Source organism: Culex quinquefasciatus, chromosome 3 (genome assembly GCF_015732765.1).
Source record: "Culex quinquefasciatus strain JHB chromosome 3, VPISU_Cqui_1.0_pri_paternal, whole genome shotgun sequence".
Classification (NCBI taxonomy): Eukaryota; Metazoa; Arthropoda; class Insecta; order Diptera; family Culicidae; genus Culex; species Culex quinquefasciatus.
The window spans coordinates 46,278,448-46,299,788 of record NC_051863.1 but is presented as its reverse complement, the minus strand read 5'-3'; the positions used below and the strand labels follow the sequence as shown (position 1 = coordinate 46,299,788).

Sequence of the window (21,341 nt, the reverse complement as noted above, 5' to 3'; positions counted from 1 at the left end):
AAAACCATGTGTCCCTTTGAAATGTTAGGCTCCATTTGATCGTCAAAACTCCAGTAGATCCTCGATTCGCAACAATGGTCGATACAACCATAATCCGAAAACCGTTAGTTCAACAGATTAACGAATTTTGTCCGATATCATTTCATTACTGATTGATCGAGACTCTATGGATTTTTTGACTATTCCGAATGGTTTGCATACCACATAAATTGAAATCAGAGATTCTGAAAGCATTACTTAACTCACTTACACACAGATGGAGTCTGGAACTATTAAACAACCTAAAGTTACAAAAAAATACTAACTATTCTGAGTGCCTTGCAACAAAACTAATTTATCAAAATACCAAATCCTAACCTAACACCCACTTTGAAAAAAACGAAAAAAATCACAATGCCTAGAAGAGGCCTCTCTTACTGTTTTGTGTAAGCGTTGCTGTGCTTTATGAATTTCTACCTAAGCTAACGACGTATCAAAAAGATTAAAACCTGTTCAAAGCAGATTTTACAAACAAGATTATTGAGATGCAAATAAAAAAAAATCAATATCTTGCAATTTTACATAGTACAATAGTTGTGATTTCTATCAACACAAGTATATAAATATAAAATAAATGTGTGATATATATCAACATCGGAAACCATCTTTGCAAATAGCCCTGAAACGACGGCAACGTGTGGCTCCATCTCCAGGGATTTGCTGATCCTGCCAGTCTCTAAAGCAAATTGTATCGGAAACGTATAGAAAATGAGCTTCTTGAATCGGACGTCCGTGTCAGGGGAACGCAGCTCTTTTTAGCGCAAAACAAACAACTGTATATCTAATGTGAAAAAAAATCCTTTATTAAAGTTCGTTCCTAAATGCTTGCCGTTCAAATGATTACTCACTAACTTATCCCATTACATACTTTTTGCCGTTTTTTTGTTATATTTAAAATGTGAAAATTAACACATTCTACAATTATACGGCGTACACATATTTTGCTGCACAACAAACATCCAAATGATTATCGTTAGTCGGGTTGTTCACTCTCCACAATCCGGTTCACTACTTCCCGCGTTTTTTTTTTGTTTTTGATGTAGTTTCGAATGGATGACACTATTTTTTTTAATGGGAGATTTGTTTATTTCGCATGCAGATGAAATTACTTTCGCAAGAGTACGACTCCAAACCTAGACCAAACTTTTTAAATGATATGCTAACGTGCCTCGCCTCCTTCTCCGCGAACTCCTCCAACGAAACATGCACACGTTTGTACAACACAAAATTCTCCGTCAAGATCGAGTTAAAATGCACGGTTAGGGTACTTCGCGTGTAAGAGAAGTAAAGATCGGCCGCCTACTGCCACCGGAAATTGAGCTAGAAAATAAAACGAGCAAACAAGCGGTTCTCGAGAAAACGGGGAGACGGGTCAATTTGCTTTGGCAATGTCCAGCCCGCCGAAGGCTTGCTCCAGGGCGGCCACCTCGTCTTTGGGCTTTTTCTCCCCCTTGACGGGTTTGGCGGAGTTGGCTGCCGCCGTTCTCTGCTGGATCTTGGCGATGGTCCACTGGGCCAGCTTTTGGGCCTCTTTTCGCTTGGTGGTGGTGGCCTTCGAGTTGGCAATGTGGCCGCAGCACTGAAATTGGAGAAGGGTTTAGCTTGGTCTTCTTGGGATTAAAACGTTACATTCTTACCAGGAACAATCCGTAAAGTGCTCGCAGGTTGTGGTTGTTCAGCTTGACTGCTTGGCTGTAGTACGATTTAGCGATTTCAATGTTGTCGAGGCCACCCTGAAATGATAAGCTGGCGTTAGAATCGTTCATACCGACCCTCATGCCCATCATAACGCCCTACCATAGTGTACCGGATGTCCGCCAGCCGCTGGTGGATCAGATGGCTGTGGGGATTGTGCAGCAGCACCTCCTCCATGCAGAACGCCGCCTTCGCAAACTCGCCCTCCGCCAGATACAACGCGCACAGCTCGTGCCAACCCTCCTGGTCCGACATGAACCGCTTCATGTAGTCGCACAGCTCCCGGATCGCCTCCCCGTTGCGGCCCTGCGCCTTGTAGATGGCCACCTTGCGCTTCCGCGGCGCCGCATTCGTCTCGTCCTTCTTGATGATCTGATCGAGCACGTCCAGCGCGTCGTCGTACCGTTCCAGCGACTCCAGCAGCATCGACTTGTATTTTTGAATGCGCAGCGAGCCCGGGAACTCCGCCGTCAACACCCGGATGCAGTCCTCCGCTGCCGTCGTCCGGTTACAATCCAACGCCGCAATCATGACCTGCTCCAGCACCAGGTGACGCTCGTTGCCCAACTTGCCCTGCTTTTCGCACAGTATCGCGTCCCACAGCTGCATCACATCGTCACTCTTGCGCTCGTTATCGTCACGCCACTTCCGGAACAAATCCCGAACATCTACGGCAGAACAAAAATCAAAATCAAAACATCACCCCACCAAGAAAACAAGACAAAAAAACCTTACCTGACCAACTCATCTCCTCTAAATTGTACGACATATTGCACTTTGAAAATCAGTAAACCTTACCCGCGACGATACTGTTGTTACAAACTGTCGCTAAATTATTCATTAATTCCAATTAAAATTAATTGGAAAAGTTACACACTTGCGAGCGGGTGAAAATTTTCACACGATTCTCGATTTTTTTTTGCTCCTCCTTTCTTTTCGCTGCGAGCTGGCAGCTGTCAAAAATTTGAGAAAGAAAAAAACTGTCATCGCGTGGCCCAGGTGGCGTACTTTGTGGGACGAGCAGGGATTACGAAACCTGTAAAAATCAACATAATTTTCACGAAAGTCCGGAAGATTGTAAAAAGAGTGGTTTTTGTAAGAAAACCAGTCATGTTATACATTTTCAGAAAGGTATTTGAAAGACCTTTCCAAAGGGTCCAAAACATTGAAGATCTGACAACCCTATCAAAAGTTATAAGCACTTAAGTGTAATTTATGCACTTTTTGGAGGCTGGATCTCAGATATTTTGATGAAAACCTTGTCCGAATCTATCATGCAACCTATCGTTGAATAGGTAGTCAAAAGACCTTTCCAACGCGTCCACGACATTGAAGATCTGACAACCCTATCAAATATTATAACCACTTAAGTGTTATTTAAGCACTTTTTGGAGGCTGGATCTCTGATATTTTGATGAAAACGTTATCCGGATCTCTCATGCAACCTATCGTTGGATAGGTGATCAAAAAACCTTTCCAACGCGTCCAAAACATTGAAGATCTGACAACCCTATCAAAAGTTATAAGCACTTAAGTGCCCTGCAATATGAAGATCTGACTACCCAATCTAGTGGTATGAATAATGAGTCAAATTGATAAAACACTGAAAAACACCGCCTTTTGTGTCTATTTTGGATTGCACCCTTTTAATGTGAGGAAGGCACCAACCACCTAAGGGTGGATTTAGTAACGTTTTTTAAATTGATTTAAAAATCTATTTTAAACTCTTTGCGGTCGTACAAAAGGTCATTGTACTCAGAAAAATAAGCTTTATCGTTACGAACAATAATATCAGCAATCTAAACTTAATTTTATGATCCATTTGGCGGCCATGTTTGCTTTAAAAAAACATTATAATCTTAATTAGGAATGTTTCAATCAAAAGAATTGTTTTCGTTGTGCTGTTTGTTATAGAATTTTCAATATAGTGACCATTTTTTTTTATTTCAATTTAATTTTTCTGGACCCTGGATGCAGAACCATCATGGACATTCATGGCCCAAGCACAGACAAACAGACGTGAAACTCTTTTCTATTCCATCGCCAACGAATTCAAACGAACAATTCGATTCTAATTCAAACAAGCAAAAAACATGAATGCCATAATACCGCAATGAGACACGATCGAGAATGATGTCGCCACCGTATACTTTGACGTTTCTTGAATTGATTGGTTGTGTGTGTGAGCGCGGGACATTTTTTTTTATGCCGCTTGATTGCTGTTGCAGCAGAACAAAAAGAACAAGGTTTTGAGAAAAACAAGGGTACACTCTTATGGTAATTTATTGAAACGATGAGGTTTCCGCAACAGGACTGCAGATCGCGCTAGTGTGCAGCCCAATTTTGAATTTTCTCGTGGGGACGATGGATTTTTTGAAAAAATCAACTAAGATTCACCGTGGATTCACGTCTGTTTGTCTGTGGCCCAAGAGTGAAAGAAACCATCTACGACCTCCAAGGACGCATTTTGCTATTTTTTTGGAAGTCATCGCGCAGAAAAAAGTTTTGTAGAATCAGCCTGTACGAGGTTTGAATTAACAAATTTTTTGTTGAATATGAATATGAAACAAACCTTGATTTTCTCGATTTCACAAAAGTCTTTTGTTGTTTTGAAAAAGCTGCTTTAACGTTTAGCGTTGATTCAACAAAAAATATGATTTTCAAATCAACAAAACTGTCGTAACTTCAACTAAATGTGAATCTTTTCTTTTAAAAACCGCGAGCAAATTCTTTTTATGTTTTATCTTCCCACCACCCACCGCATAAAACACAAACCACTCGCTTCAATTTTAATCACGAGACTGAAGACTCCTCTCTGGATTGCGATGCACGAACATCACTATCCCAGCTCAATCGTCCCGAGAGCACACTAACGTCGGTGCTCTCTCTTTTCATCTCTTCAACCCGCTTCGCGAGTTCCTTCGTACATTTTTGCTCTCTTATTTCATCGCGTTGCGCAGACACACTCGACCCAGCCGATGCACTCACACTCGAACAACACTCACAGGGTTGCTCTCACGTCTTGCGTGTCGACTGTGCATGTCGACAAACCAAGAGATGTTCGGTACTATCATTCTAAACGGGTTGTTCCAGAATTCTCTAAAATATTTTGCACTGGTTCTGATATTCTAAGCTATTACTAGGAAATAATGTAATGTACACGCCCTATCTGCGACACAAAACGTTTTAAAACCCCGGTGGTTGATCACTTTTTCGTTTGACACTTTTTTAGTTTGTACCCCGTTGGTTGGTCAAAGTCAAACTAAAAAGTGACGAACTGTCACTTTTTACAAGGCGCTTACGCATACTATCAAAACAAACGTTCGGTAGTGTGTGTGAACTCCGTGTAAAAGGGGTGTCAAACCAAGGGGCAGGAAACTCCAAGTATAATTAATAAATCTTAGTATACTTACGTTATTTTAATATACTTGTAAGTATACTAACGAAATTCGAACCACGAATTTCCACCGCTACTTTACGCTTCTTGGCTTTGACAGTTCTGGTGCTTGTGTGTGTTTATTAGGGTGGGTACGTTTTTCAAAAAGTTCTCGGATCAAGTTTTAGTATTGTTCCCCTTGTAAGGCATGCCCATAGGGACTTTCATGCCAAATATCAGCTCATTTGGTTGTAAACTGGCTGCGCGCATCAGGGTTAAAGTTTACATGGGAATTACTATGGGAAATTGGAACTTTTTGTTCAAACGCTCCTACAGGTCTGGGAAAATCACGCGCCAACTTCTGGTATGGTCAGGCCTATGGGGAATGGTCTGGAGAACACTTTTCCCGAAGAGAGCATATGGATTCGTTGTCCCTAGACCTGGCGCATCGGCAAACAATCCGATGTCTCCGGAATCAACGGTTTTCCCTCAAAAAGCATTAAATTTTCCTTAGCATGCTATAAGGCTTTCTAGGCCCAGTGAAAAAAATATAATTCAACTCAAAAATGACGAACTCCTCGTCACAGTGTCCTGATGCAAACAATGATCGAGCTGTAGCTGTCACAGCCCTGCGAAGTATGTTGGCTGACATATCGGGCAGTCGGTCAAATAAACCAGCTAGAAGTCGCTTGACAAAAAAAATTGCTAGAAAGAGATAGGAAACCTGATGCAAACAAACGTCCAGCTGTCATGTAAACATACTTTGAATGTGTTGGTAAATTTCTGACTAGAAAGCCTTATGAAAGCTTGATGAACACCGCGACGCCATACGTCAGGCAGCTACCACGTGGGTGAGAAACGGCTGGAATATTCAATTGCAAACCTTTTTTTAACTAGAAAATGATCATTTCGAGTAATCCTGACATTATTTAGTCGAATTCAGAATCTTAGCATAGCGAATTTGTATTTTTTTGCAAATATTTCAACCACGTGGTAGCTGCCTGACGTATGACGTCGCAGTGTTCATCAAGCTTTCATAGCATGCTAAGGAAAATTTGATGCTTTTTGAGGGAAAACCGTTGATTCCGGAGACATCGGATTGTTTGCCGATGCGCCAGGTCTAGGGACAACGAATCCATATGCTCTCTTCGGGAAAAGTGTTCTCCAGACCATTCCCCATAGGCCTGACCATACCAGAAGTTGGCGCGTGATTTTCCCAGACCTGTAGGAGCGTTTGAACAAAAAGTTCCAATTTCCCATAGTAATTCCCATGTAAACTTTAACCCTGATGCGCGCAGCCAGTTTACAACCAAATGAGCTGATATTTGGCATGAAAGTCCCTATGGGCATGCCCTACAAGGGGAACCATACTAAAACTTGACCCGAGAACTTTTTGAAAAACGTACCCACCCTAGTGTTTATGTTTACATTAGAGCTTTAAAATTTGCATGACTTAGCAAATATTCAAATATTCTTCGGTAAAATTAAATAAAACCAAGCAAGCATTGATTTTAGCGAATATTGGCTGTGGGCTAGACAATTGGGTACTAAAGCCCTATGTAAATTTTTATGTACAACGGTAAAAAACACGATCAAAAACCATTTCTGATCACTTTTTTTCCATTTTAATGCAAAAAAAATAAATGACAAGACAACATTTTTTCGATGGATCAACTATGGTCCCCTTGGAACGAGCTGTCAAGTAGGAGCTTTTCTGTCAAGAAGGACCGCGAGGATAATTTTTCAAAATTGATTTAAAAATCCATTTTAAACTCTTTGTGGCCGTACAAAGGGTCATTGTACTCAGAAAAATAAGCTTTATCGCTTTAAACAATAATATCAGCAATCTAAGCTTCATTTTAGGACCCAATTCCTCGGACAGGGACAGGTTTACCTATCCATCAATTCGCCGCAGATTTTTGACTCGGAACAACGGTTGTGGTCCTACAATCATGGTAGAGGCCGTTGGACTGAATGCACCAGACAACAATTGTTTCCTAGTGCCGAAAGTAAGCCCACCGGATGTTCACTGTCCATGACACATTTTTGATTCGTGAGAAATTGTTAATACGATAGAGAGCAGGTTCTGGATAAAGTGCCCAGTTGATTGATTTTGGAATGTTCCCCAAGCCCTTGAGATAGTTTTTCTCAACATAAAGGTTACATCGATTTTTTTGCATGGATTTGGCAGAAAGCTCATCCAGGGGAGTCTGCTTGTCTGTGAAACGAGAAAGAAGCGCGTTCGATCGGTCTGCGATTTTAAACTTTTTTCGGTGTGTTTTTTACAGCTTTCAAAGCATCCGCTGGCGTGTAGTAGTCAAAAAAGGCACCCAGATTAGGAATTCAGTGAAGTTCAGTGCAAATAATAGCTTTTTGCAATAATTTTATAATTTAAATTTGTGAATTTCTTCTTCATATTTGTTGTAAGCAAAACATGGTTTGCGCAGCCCGCCACTCTTTCAAACGTCAGCGGGGCTCTCACGGAACTCACTTTTCCACGTCAAATATGAGTGCCTGACAGTTTCGATACAGTGTTGCGGAATGAATTGTTTTTTTTTACGCGAAGTTTTGTTATGTGAAAATGTTTCGGTCAAAATTTATTATATTAATCAAAGAGTTATTTGAACTTTTGTGAGCTTGTATCGTGTTAAAGAGTGAACAAACGTAAGAGCTCACCGGTCTTTTCGAGGTTTTCGTGAATCCCGATTTCCTGTTGAAGATGAAACCGCAGGATCGTGTTCATGGCTGCTAAGGAAAATCTTCACAATACGCTCGCCAGGATATGTGTTGGATCGGCATGAGGAAGATCAAGCTGTCCGTGATTGAGGACCCGCAGCTGGACGTCCGGACCCCTGCGACTGAAAAACGTTCGGATGCTTTGAAGCAACCGATAAAAGGGCTACCGGAAGTTCCAGAAATTTGGTGAGATCTATCCAAACTGAAACTGTGACTTTTGCCTACTGATTAACCATTAAATACGCGCTGATCTCATGTTTGCCTTATGAGATTGGAAGTCTAAAGATAGGTCGAGGACTCTTCTGGTTCTTGGTCTATGTTTGGGGGCCAGACAATGCCCAATGACCTCGGAATTGGACCGCAAGGAGCTCTGTCATTCTGAAACGGGTCATTGGAAGCAGCGCGAGGGCTAACACCACCTAATGTCCGGGACTGCGATAAGCTGTATCAGCATACTCAAGACTGATACAAATTATACTTTCCCATAATTTCGTAGCCGGCCTACGGATATTGGATTGGTTGAACACACACACACATTTGGCAGAAAGCTCATCCAACTCGTCCAAATTCAATCCCAGCTGCAAAAACGGCCCCGTTAAGATCCTTCATCTTCTTCTCTACAAACGCTATGTCCCTCACTTTTGCAACCGCTCAACTCGCGTCGGATTCCTCGCCATATATGATACTCTAAGTCCCTCTCGGAAGCACCGAACTGGCCTGCCGGTACAACGAGTGGTATATCGCTTCCTGCACAATCCCGAGTAACCGGTGCACCACAACCTCCCCCAAAACCATTCCCGCAACGGGTTCGCACAGTCCCCGTACCCGCGCATAATCTGCAAAATCTCTTCGAAAAACACCGGAATGTAATCGCCGGAAGCGCCCCACAGGCCAACAAGAGTCGCCACATCGAAAGAGATCCTAGCGTCGGAACTGGTCTCGAGACGAGCGAATTGCCCTGGTGGATTACAATGTTGATCTTCCTGGAGGTGTCGTCGCTGGAGGAAGTCACACCCGACAGAAAAAAAGTAAGCTTGATGAACACCGCGACGCCATACGTCAGGCAGCTACCACGTGGGTGAGAAACGGCTGGAATATTCAATTGCAAACCTTTTTTTAACTAGAAAATGATCATTTCGAGTAATCCTGACATTATTTAGTCGAATTCAGAATCTTAGCATAGCGAATTTGTATTTTTTTGCAAATATTTCAACCACGTGGTAGCTGCCTGACGTATGACGTCGCAGTGTTCATCAAGCTTTCATAGCATGCTAAGGAAAATTTGATGCTTTTGAGGAAAACCGTTGATTCCGGAGACATCGGATTGTTTGCCGATGCGCCAGGTCTAGGGACAACGAATCCATATGCTCTCTTCGGGAAAAGTGTTCTCCAGACCATTCCCCATAGGCCTGACCATACCAGAAGTTGGCGCGTGATTTTCCCAGACCTGTAGGAGCGTTTGAACAAAAAGTTCCAATTTCCCATAGTAATTCCCATGTAAACTTTAACCCTGATGCGCGCAGCCAGTTTACAACCAAATGAGCTGATATTTGGCATGAAAGTCCCTATGGGCATGCCCTACAAGGGGAACCATACTAAAACTTGACCCGAGAACTTTTTGAAAAACGTACCCACCCTAGTGTTTATGTTTACATTAGAGCTTTAAAATTTGCATGACTTAGCAAATATTCAAATATTCTTCGGTAAAAATTAAATAAAACCAAGCAAGCATTGATTTTAGCGAATATTGGCTGTGGGCTAGACAATTGGGTACTAAAGCCCTATGTAAATTTTTATGTACAACGGTAAAAAACACGATCAAAAACCATTTCTGATCACTTTTTTTCCATTTTAATGCAAAAAAAATAAATGACAAGACAACATTTTTTCGATGGATCAACTATGGTCCCCTTGGAACGAGCTGTCAAGTAGGAGCTTTTCTGTCAAGAAGGACCGCGAGGATAATTTTTCAAAATTGATTTAAAAATCCATTTTAAACTCTTTGTGGCCGTACAAAGGGTCATTGTACTCAGAAAAATAAGCTTTATCGCTTTAAACAATAATATCAGCAATCTAAGCTTCATTTTAGGACCCAATTCCTCGGACAGGGACAGGTTTACCTATCCATCAATTCGCCGCAGATTTTGACTCGGAACAACGGTTGTGGTCCTACAATCATGGTAGAGGCCGTTGGACTGAATGCACCAGACAACAATTGTTTCCTAGTGCCGAAAGTAAGCCCACCGGATGTTCACTGTCCATGACACATTTTTGATTCGTGAGAAATTGTTAATACGATAGAGAGCAGGTTCTGGATAAAGTGCCCAGTTGATTGATTTTGGAATGTTCCCCAAGCCCTTGAGATAGTTTTTCTCAACATAAAGGTTACATCGATTTTTTTGCATGGATTTGGCAGAAAGCTCATCCAGGGGAGTCTGCTTGTCTGTGAAACGAGAAAGAAGCGCGTTCGATCGGTCTGCGATTTTAAACTTTTTCGGTGTGTTTTTACAGCTTTCAAAGCATCCGCTGGCGTGTAGTAGTCAAAAAGGCACCCAGATTAGGAATTCAGTGAAGTTCAGTGCAAATAATAGCTTTTGCAATAATTTTATAATTTAAATTTGTGAATTTCTTCTTCATATTTGTTGTAAGCAAAACATGGTTTGCGCAGCCCGCCACTCTTTCAAACGTCAGCGGGGCTCTCACGGAACTCACTTTTCCACGTCAAATATGAGTGCCTGACAGTTTCGATACAGTGTTGCGGAATGAATTGTTTTTTTTTACGCGAAGTTTTGTTATGTGAAAATGTTTCGGTCAAAATTTATTATATTAATCAAAGAGTTATTTGAACTTTTGTGAGCTTGTATCGTGTTAAAGAGTGAACAAACGTAAGAGCTCACCGGTCTTTTCGAGGTTTTCGTGAATCCCGATTTCCTGTTGAAGATGAAACCGCAGGATCGTGTTCATGGCTGCTAAGGAAAATCTTCACAATACGCTCGCCAGGATATGTGTTGGATCGGCATGAGGAAGATCAAGCTGTCCGTGATTGAGGACCCGCAGCTGGACGTCCGGACCCCTGCGACTGAAAAACGTTCGGATGCTTTGAAGCAACCGATAAAAAGGGCTACCGGAAGTTCCAGAAATTTGGTGAGATCTATCCAAACTGAAACTGTGACTTTTTGCCTACTGATTAACCATTAAATACGCGCTGATCTCATGTTTGCCTTATGAGATTGGAAGTCTAAAGATAGGTCGAGGACTCTTCTGGTTCTTGGTCTATGTTTGGGCGGGGCCAGACAATGCCCAATGACCTCGGAATTGGACCGCAAGGAGCTCTGTCATTCTGAAACGGGTCATTGGAAGCAGCGCGAGGGCTAACACCACCTAATGTCCGGGACTGCGATAAGCTGTATCAGCATACTCAAGACTGATACAAATTATACTTTCCCATAATTTCGTAGCCGGCCTACGGATATTGGATTGGTTGAACACACACACACATTTGGCAGAAAGCTCATCCAACTCGTCCAAATTCAATCCCAGCTGCAAAAACGGCCCCGTTAAGATCCTTCATCTTCTTCTCTACAAACGCTATGTCCCTCACTTTTGCAACCGCTCAACTCGCGTCGGATTCCTCGCCATATATGATACTCTAAGTCCCTCTCGGAAGCACCGAACTGGCCTGCCGGTACAACGAGTGGTATATCGCTTCCTGCACAATCCCGAGTAACCGGTGCACCACAACCTCCCCCAAAACCATTCCCGCAACGGGTTCGCACAGTCCCCGTACCCGCGCATAATCTGCAAAATCTCTTCGAAAAACACCGGAATGTAATCGCCGGAAGCGCCCCACAGGCCAACAAGAGTCGCCACATCGAAAGAGATCCTAGCGTCGGAACTGGTCTCGAGACGAGCGAATTGCCCTGGTGGATTACAATGTTGATCTTCCTGGAGGTGTCGTCGCTGGAGGAAGTCACACCCGACAGAAAAAAAGTAAGATCGGTTTGATTTCGTTTTCGTTCGCCCTGGAGGAAGTTTTCCTCGATTTGCCGGTTCCGTCGTTTGTTGGTTAGGTTTGGCAGAAACAAAAAAAAAAAAAACAATTTAATAAGAAAATAGTGGTGACATTTATAGACGTCACAATGACGTTTTATTCAAGATGATTCATGTTAGGGTGTGATCACAGAGTAAGTATACTAAAATTATTTAAGTATACTTATTAATATACTAGAGTAAAGTTCTAAGAGTTTCCAGCCCCTTGTGTCAAACTAAAAAGTGACCCCGTTCGTTTGACAACAGTTGGTGTCAAACCATCGGGGTTTGAGTGTACTGAATTTTATCCACAATAGAGTTATCTAAGCCCGCTCTCACGTACACTAGCACGCCATTTGTTTTGCTGGACAGTACAAAATTCAACCTCACTTTTTTTCGTGTACGTACACGCAATACATGTGCACGTAGATAACTCTATAAGAACATAATTTTTTTTCGTGAGCTACGTATCAGACTCATTCTCCCCCTGACCAAATCTCGCCACCTGGGATCGTTCGATCCCTGCTGGAAAGTGCCGTCAGTCAAACTTCGCATCACTCGTTTTTGGCGCGCGATTTTGTTGTGTCCCCGCATTTTGGCCGCCTTTAAAGCCATTCGCACTCGGAGCACTGCAGCAGTTCAAAAGTTCCGCAAAGTTGTTGAAAGTATTTTTGTTAAATTTCGGGACAGTTTGTTGAGTGTAGTGCTTGTTGGTTTCTTGTAAAGTTGAGGAGGACGCAATGGCCGACGAAGACCAGCGCATTCGCGACATCCAGCGGGACTATCTGGACTTTCTGGATGATGAGGTAGGTTCTCCTTTGAGGGGGTTGGGCTGGAACCGCTTTTTGTAACGGAGGTTTTTTTTTGGTTTTGGTAGGAGGACCAGGGTGTGTATACGGCCCACGTCCGCAAGATGATTACGGACAGCGCCAAGCGGTTGGTGGTCAACGTGAACGATCTGCGTCGCAAGAATCCGGATCGGGCGAAGGCGCTGTTGAACAGTGCGTTCGACGAGCAGCTGGCCTTTTCGCGGGCCCTGAAGGAGTACGTTTCGACGGTGGATCCGACGTACGCCAAGACGCATGAGGAGTTTTTCGTGGCGTTTGAGGGAAGTTTCGGAAATAAGCACGTTACGCCAAGGTCGTTGACGTCGATGTTTTTGGGGAATCTGGTGTGCGTGGAGGGAATCGTTACGAAGGTATCGCTGATCCGGCCGAAGGTGGTCAAGAGTGTGCACTATTGTGCGGCGACGAAGAAGGTCATGGAGCGACGGTACACGGACTTGACGTCGTTTGAAGCGGTTCCGTCGAGTGCGGTTTATCCGACAAAGGACGACGACGGGAATCCGCTGGAGACGGAGTTTGGACTGTCGACTTATAAGGATCACCAGACGCTGACGATTCAGGAGATGCCCGAGAAGGCACCGGCCGGGCAGTTGCCACGTTCGGTTGATGTGATTTGCGATGATGATCTGGTTGATCGTTGCAAGCCTGGAGATCGGGTTCAGATCGTAGGAAATTATCGTTGTCTCCCTGGGAAGCAGGGCGGTTACACTACGGGCACGTTCCGGACGATCTTGATTGCCAACAACATCTCGCAGTTGAACAAGGAGAGCACGTTGAGCGTTTCCCGAGAGGAGATCAATCTGTGCAAGAAGTTGGCCAAGAACAACGACATTTTTGAGCTGTTGTCGAAGAGTTTGGCCCCGTCAATCCATGGTCACGAGTACGTGAAGAAGGCCATCTTGTGTCTGCTGCTGGGCGGAATCGAGAAGAACCTTTCGAACGGAACGCGCCTTCGAGGAGATGTCAACGTGCTGCTGATCGGCGATCCCAGTGTGGCCAAGTCGCAGATGTTGCGCTATGTGCTGAACACGGCTCCGCGTGCCATCACTACGACGGGTCGAGGTTCCAGCGGTGTCGGTTTGACGGCTGCCGTGACCACTGACCAGGAGACGGGCGAGCGTCGGTTGGAGGCCGGTGCCATGGTGTTGGCCGATCGCGGCGTCGTTTGCATTGACGAGTTTGATAAAATGAGCGACATCGATCGAACGGCGATTCACGAGGTCATGGAACAGGGACGGGTGACCATTTCGAAGGCGGGAATACATGCGTCGTTGAACGCACGCTGTTCGGTGCTGGCCGCGGCCAATCCGGTGTACGGAAGGGTGAGTTGTCAAACTAATCCCTTGGTGAAGGCCTTACTAATTTCTCTTTTACCTTATTACAGTACGATCAGTACAAAACTCCGATGGAAAACATTGGTCTTCAGGACTCGCTGCTGTCGCGTTTCGATCTGCTGTTTGTGCTGCTGGACGTGATCGACGCCGACCACGATCGGATGATTTCGGACCACGTGGTGCGGATGCATCGCTACCGGAGCAACAAGGAACAGGACGGCGACGTGCTGCCGATGGGCGTCAGCGCGGTGGACAACCTGTCCACGATCAACCCGGAGGAGCGCGAAAACAAAGAAACTCCGATGTACGAAAAGTACAACGAGTTGCTGCACGGAAGCAGCCGCAAAAAGAGCGACAACATCCTGTCGGTGGAGTTCATGCGCAAGTACATCCACATCGCCAAGTGTCTCAAGCCAAAGCTAACGGAAAGTGCTTGTGAACTCATCTCGAACGAGTACTCCCGACTGCGGTCGCAAGATCTGATGGACTCGGACGTGGCCCGCACCCAACCCGTCACTCCGCGTACCCTGGAAACCCTCATCCGTCTGTCAACCGCTCACGCCAAGGCCCGAATGGCCCGCACCGTCACCGACAAGGACGCCCAAGCCGCCATCGAACTCATCCAGTTTGCCTACTTCAAAAAGGTGCTCGAGCGCGAGAAGAAGAAGCGTCGCCGTGCCGAAGACGGTTCCGACGGCGAAGAACAAGCCGACGCCGATTCCGAAGAGGAAACCGAAACCCCCAGCACGCAAGGCTCCCGAACCTCCAGCCGACGCGCCAAGCGAACCCGCATCGACGACGCCGACTCCGACACCGAAGAACTCGTCTCGCCACCTCCGGACGCCGGTGACCTCACCCGCCGTCAAACCCTCTCCGGGCCGAGCACCTCAGCACCGACAACCGCAACCCCAATGGACTCGGAAGACACGGCAGCCACCGCAACCGAAGTGCAGGAAGTTAGCGAGGAGCGGCTGAAGCTGTTCAAGCAGGGCGTCAACCAGGCGTTCCGTGCGGCCCGGGAGCAGTCGCTGGCGCTGGACCGGCTCGGCAAGTACATCAACGAGAACAGCGGCGCGGAGGCGTTCACGCAGGGCGAGATGCGGGCGGCGATCGAGCGGATGACCGAGGACAACCAGATCATGATGGCGGACGAGATTGTGTTCTTGATTTAGGGAAGAGAGGGTCTTTTTGTCATGATTAATTTTTAATTATTATTATTATTCCTCAACGTGTGTACCTAACAGTTGTTTACTTTTACATGATTGCACAATAAAAACTACTTTTAAAACTTGAAAGAATTTGTTGCATATTTTCTCCGAAATTTAATTCTAATGATGGTACACTCAACCCCCGGTGGTTGGTCACTTTTTCGTTTGACACTTTTTTAGTTTGTACCCCGTTGGTTGGTCAAAGCATAGAATAGGAATAGGAATACCTATTCTATGATACAACGCAGTAGGGATAACTGACGTCCCCCTCGGATAGCGCTTAAATTTTTGTACTACATTTTTGGATGTTTTCGGATGTTAAAGAAAAGTGAACGACAAGAGTTTGTGCTAGATAAGATTAGGCATTACTACCCAAACCAGATTTACTTTTTGTCATTTTGATAGAAAAACAAAGTTGGACAAACCATCAGTGTGTTTGAGCTCACCTTACATGTCCGCAAACTTTCGAAAAAGTGCCAATTGGGTCCTAAAATGAAGCTTAGATTGCTGATATTATTGATTACAGCGATAAAGCTTATTTTTCTGAGCACAATGACCCTTTGTACGACCACAAAGAGTTTAAAATGGATTTTTAAATCAATTTTTAAAAATTAACCTCGCGGTCCTTCTTGACAGAAAAGCTCCTACTTGACAGCTCGTTCCAAGGGGACCATAGTTGATCCAACGAAAAAATGTTGTCTTGTCAAATATTTTTTTTGCATTAAAATGAAAAAAAAAAAGTGATCAGAAATGGTTTTTAATCGTGTTTTTTACCGTTGTACATAAAAATTGACATAGGGTTTTAGTACCCAATTGAAGCTAACGGTCGAGAACTCTCAATTTTTTTACGGGGAACTCACACAACCCGTTTGACAGCTCAACGTGGTGGACGCGTTTTTCCTCTGTTGTTGCTGCTCGAAAAGTGCTTGTGGATGGAGGTGGATGATTCCTCCGACGACGAGTTTCTTCCCGGAAACGGAACGCGAAAGCGGAAGAAGACAAGTGACGACGGAGCCGACATCGGAAATGGCAACGAGGAACAGCTCCTCAACAACAACAAGTTCAGCCCGCTGGTGGAGAACAACAACAATAACAAAGGTAACCCAGCCGGGAAAGGAAGCGTCCCACCGGTTCCAGTGGCCAAGAAACCACCTCCTCTGGTGGTAAAGAATATGAGCTTTGGCAAGCTGAGGAGTGTAATATTGTCGTGCACAACCAAGCCAAGTTACAAGCTGACTCCGTTTGGGATCAAACTGCTGTGTATCTCCGAGGAGCGTTTTGAAACCGCGCGGGCCCACTTGATCGCGAACAAAGTGGAGTTCATCAGGGGACTTCCACCGGCTTCACCTGAATTCGTCAAGAAGAAACTCAAGGAATTGCACAACCTGGATGCTGTGGAGGTGCATGCCATCAAGAGAAAAGGAGAGTTCGTCTCATCGACGGAAACCCCGTACATTGTTACGTCCCCCAAGGGGTACACCAACCTCAAGAAGCTGAGTGAAATTAAGCTCCTGCAAGCATTTCACATCCGGTGGGAGGCCTACCGGAACAAACGGCCGAACGTGACTCAGTGCAGGAACTGCTTGCAGCTGGGTCATGGGACTAGGAACTGCCACCTCAAGGGGAGGTGCAACAACTGTGGGGGTCCCCACAAGACGGAAGAGTGCAAAGTCCAAGAAGCAGAGCCGAAGCGGTGTGCCAACTGCTCTGGAGCCCACGAAGCCACGGACCGCAGCTGCCCCAAGCGTGCGGACTTCATCCTGAGGCGCCAGCAGGCGTCGAAACCGAAACCGCCGGCAAGGAAGGCGGAGAAGCAGAGTCCAGCAGTTCCGGCGTTCACGCCGGCGGAGTTCCCTCCGCTGCCGGGCGCAGTTACCGACGGAAAAGCGAAGGATCGCCCTCGACCCGCAGGAAGCAGCCAAGGTGGAGGAAGCCGGGGAGGTGCTCTACAGTTCGGCTGAGTTGTGGGGCATTTTCTCCGAGTACATCGGCAGGTTCAAGACCTGCAAGACCCGCTTGGACCAAGACACGCTCGTCAGTTACATGATCTCCAAGTACGGATTATAAAGAGTTTGTAATTTGTAATTTGTAATTTATTGGAAACGATAGCCTGTTAGTATAACACTTTGTATCAGGTTAAGGAAGGACGTTGTGATGATGAGTTATTTTTGTTTATTATATATTTGTTTCAAACCGATCCTCGGTCCTAACCTGGTCGCAGTACCTAAAAGGACCTAATAAAAAAAAATATGAATAAAAAAAAAAGTTGCACAAGAAATGTTTATTTCTTAAATGAAGCGGCTGTAAAAACTTCTAAACGTTGGACGTCAGGTCGAACTGAATCAAAACGACCAAATAGGTACAGATGAATCCGATGGTCTGGAAAGCAAAAGTTTCAAAATTAATAGATTTTTCTCCCATTTCATATTCCTCAAATACCGAAAGAATCAAAGTTCCATTCAGCACAAACAGCTGGCACGAAATCTCTGGGCATCTTTGGTCTATTTGAGCGGAAAACAGTAGCAACTGAAATTTAGAAATATGGTTGTCAATATTATATGGATGTTTGAAAACGCTAGTGAAGAGACCACATCTCGGATATCTTCGTCCGTGACGATTTCGATCGCCTTGTGAACCACGACTCCCATCCAGGGTTGTTACGGGACGGTCGAAAAAAAATCCGCGCCAAATCCGCGCCGACCTAAAATTCGAAACCGCGCAAAATCCACGCCATATATAAAAATATCGCGACCAACATTTAAGAAATTTTATTTTTTAATGAAGAAAAACTAATTCAGAAAGTATTTGATAAAAAAACTCGTTTTATGGTTAAAGGCTCCAAAAGAAAGAAAGCAATAAATCCATTTAAAAAAATCCTCAAGAAACGGTCAAGGCTGGGGTCATAAAAAAAATCTTCAAAATAGAAAATACAATATTTAAAAACTTCAAAGTTTCAAAAATATAACTAAAATTATAATATGATAAAAATTTTAGTTTCGAAAGTCTAAATATTAAAAATCTAAGATTTTTTGTACAGTTTGTAATCCAAAATCCTTGCTAAAATTTCACTCCGAAAGAAATTTAATTTCTGATATTTAAAATAATGTCTTGTCATAATTTCAAAATCTCTAACATAAAATAAGACTTCAAGAATTTAAGAATTTAAGAACTAAGAATTTAAAAATAAAAATAAAAATATTTAAGAATTTATGAATTTTAGAATTTTAGAATTTCAGAATTTTAAGAATTTTAGAATTTTAGAATTTTAGTATTTTAGTATTTTAGAATTTTAGAATTTTAGAATTTTAGAATTTTAGAATTTTAGAATTTTAGAATTTTAGAATTTTAGAATTTTAGAATTTTAGAATTTTAGAATTTTAGAATTTTAGAATTTTAGAATTTTAGAATTTTAGAATTTTAGAATTTTAGAATTTTAGAATTTTAGAATTTTAGAATTTTAGAATTTTAGAATTTTAGAATTTTAGAATTTTAGAATTTTAGAATTTTAGAATTTTAGAATTTTAGAATTTTAGAATTTTAGAATTTTAGAATTTTAGAATTTTAGAATTTTAGAATTTTAGAATTTTAGAATTTTAGAATTTTAGAATTTTAGAATCTTAGAATTTAGAATTTTAGAATTTTAGAATTTTAGAATTTTAGAATTTTAGAATTTTAGAATTTTAGAATTTTAGAATTTTAGAATTTTAGAATTTTAGAATTTTAGAATTTTAGAATTTTAGAATTTTAGAATTTTAGAATTTTAGAATTTTAAATTTTAGAATTTTAGAATTTTAGAATTTTAGAATTTTAGAATTTTAGAATTTTAGAATTTTAGAATTTTAGAATTTTAGAATTTTAGAATTTTAGAATTTTAGAATTTTAGAATTTTAGAATCTTAGAATTTTAGAATTTTAGAATTTTAGAATTTTAGAATTTTAGAATTTTAGAATTTTAGAATTTTAGAATTTTAGAATTTTAGAATTTTAGAATTTTAGAATTTTAGAATTTTAGAATTTTAGAATTTTAGAATTTTAGAATTTTAGAATTTTAGAATTTTAGAATTTTAGAATTTTAGAATTTTAGAATTTTAGAATTTTAGAATTTTAGAATTTTAGAATCTTAGAATTTTAGAATTTTAGAATTTTAGAATTTTAGAATTTTAGAATTTTAGAATTTTAGAATTTTAGAATTTTAGAATTTTAGAATTTTAGAATTTTAGAATTTTAGAATTTTAGAATTTTAGAATTTTAGAATTTTAGAATTTTAGAATTTTAGAATTTTAGAATTTTAGAATTTTAGAATTTTAGAATTTTAGAATTTTAGAATTTTAAATTTTAGAATTTTAGAATTTTAGAATTTTAAATTTTAGAATTTTAGAATTTTAGAATTTTAGAATTTTAGAATTTTAGAATTTTAGAATTTTAGAATTTTAGAATTTTAGAATTTTAGAATTTTAGAATTTTAGAATTTTAGAATTTTAGAATTTTAGAATTTTAGAATTTTAGAATTTTAGAATTTTAGAATTTTAGAATTTTAGAATTTTAGAATTTTTGATTTTTTGAATTTTTGAATTTTTGAATTTTAGAGTTTTAGAATTTTAGTATTTTAGAATTTTAGAATTTTAGAATTTTAGAATTTTAGAATTTTAGAATTTTAGAATTTTAGAATTTTAGAATTTTAGAATTTTAGAATTTTAGAATTTTAGAATTTTAGAATTTTAGAATTTTAGAATTTTAGAATTTTAGAATTTTAGAATTTTAGAATTTTAGAATTTTAGAATTTTAGAATTTTAGAATTTTAGAATTTTAGAATTTTAGAATTTTAGAATTTTAGAATTTTAGAATTTTAGAATTTTAGAATTTTAGAATTTTAGAATTTTAGAATTTTAGAATTTTAGAATTTTAGAATTTTAGAATTTTAGAATTTTAGAATTAGAATCTTAGAATTTTAGAATTTTAAAATTTTTAAAATTTTGAATTTTTGAATTTTTGAATTTTTGAATTTTTGAATTTTTGAATTAAAAAATTTAACAATTTAACAATCTAAGAATTTAAGAATTTAGGATTTTAGAATTTAAGAATTTTAGAATTTAAGAATTTATAAGCTTAAGGATACTAAAATCATTTTAGATTTGAGATTTTTTTCTATATTGTTTTGAATTTGATATTTTTTAGTTTTTAAATTTTGACTTTTTAATTTTGATTTGTTTTTAAATCTTAAAATTTTTGATTACCAACATTTTTTGTATTTTGAATTTCAGATTGTTAAAATTTTGAATTTTGAAATTTCAGATTTTTTAAATTACGATTTTAGAAATTTCGAAAAAAAATAATATGCATTTTGATTTTTTTTGTTATTATAAAAACTATTGAAACAATTTTTTTTTCGAATTTTTGAATTTCTGAAGCTTTGAATTTGGAATGTTCTGATCTTTTTATTTTCGCCAAGAATGTTTAAATTAAGAAAAAAAAATATTTCTACCGATTAAATTCCATTCCAAAATTCGAAAGTGGAGGCCAGCTTCTGTTACGTCCAATCAAGCTCATATTTGTCGCCCACCAGAACAAGCCCCAATAATAGTTTTTGTTACACATTCTAATGTCTACATCTTAGGGAAAAGTTTGTAATATTTGATTTACAAAATTAAAAATTGAATAAATCCAGCATAAAATTAAAAATAAATAAGGTTAAAAATCATTACTCCAAACTCAAAAGAAATTAAATATTCAGAGCCGGAGATGTTAACAAATGACAAGAAACATATAAAAAATAATTTTTCGACGTTTCGTACTAAGAAAATACAAACAAACATTTTCAAAATTGCCATCCGCGCGAAATCCGCGCCTGAGCAAAATTAGCCAGCAAATCCGCGCCAGATCCGCGCTATCCGCGCGAAACGCGCCATCCGCGCGATCCGCGCCGTCCGTAACAACCCTGCCCATCTGTTTGGCCTGTAATGATGTCAAATCATGATTCAAATCGATATGCAACACCAAAATGTTTACCTCGAAGGACACTTGGGCTCCCATCATGGTGTACATAAACTGATAGACGGAGTAGTACAAGCTCCAGCTCACGT

General features: G+C 40.8%; 2 protein-coding genes across 2 annotated transcripts; one reads left to right on the top strand and one right to left on the bottom strand.

Annotated features, from left to right (window-relative positions):
• Nucleotides 1-819: 819 nt before the first annotated feature.
• On the bottom strand, nucleotides 820-2,676 carry LOC6045151 (ER membrane protein complex subunit 2). Its single transcript, XM_001862516.2, has 4 exons — nucleotides 2,470-2,676; nucleotides 1,837-2,402; nucleotides 1,677-1,772; nucleotides 820-1,618 (listed from the first exon to the last, which is right to left on the bottom strand). Exons 1-4 carry the CDS (start codon nucleotides 2,501-2,503, stop codon nucleotides 1,412-1,414), a joined length of 903 nt encoding a protein of 300 aa, XP_001862551.1. The 5' UTR covers nucleotides 2,504-2,676; the 3' UTR covers nucleotides 820-1,411.
• A 9,776-nt stretch (nucleotides 2,677-12,452) lies between these two features.
• Nucleotides 12,453-15,344, top strand: LOC6045152 (DNA replication licensing factor Mcm3). The gene is made up of 3 exons (XM_001862517.2): nucleotides 12,453-12,681; nucleotides 12,753-14,042; nucleotides 14,105-15,344. Exons 1-3 carry the CDS (start codon nucleotides 12,616-12,618, stop codon nucleotides 15,224-15,226), a joined length of 2,478 nt encoding a protein of 825 aa, XP_001862552.2. The 5' UTR covers nucleotides 12,453-12,615; the 3' UTR covers nucleotides 15,227-15,344.
• The last annotated feature ends 5,997 nt before the right edge of the window (nucleotides 15,345-21,341 follow it).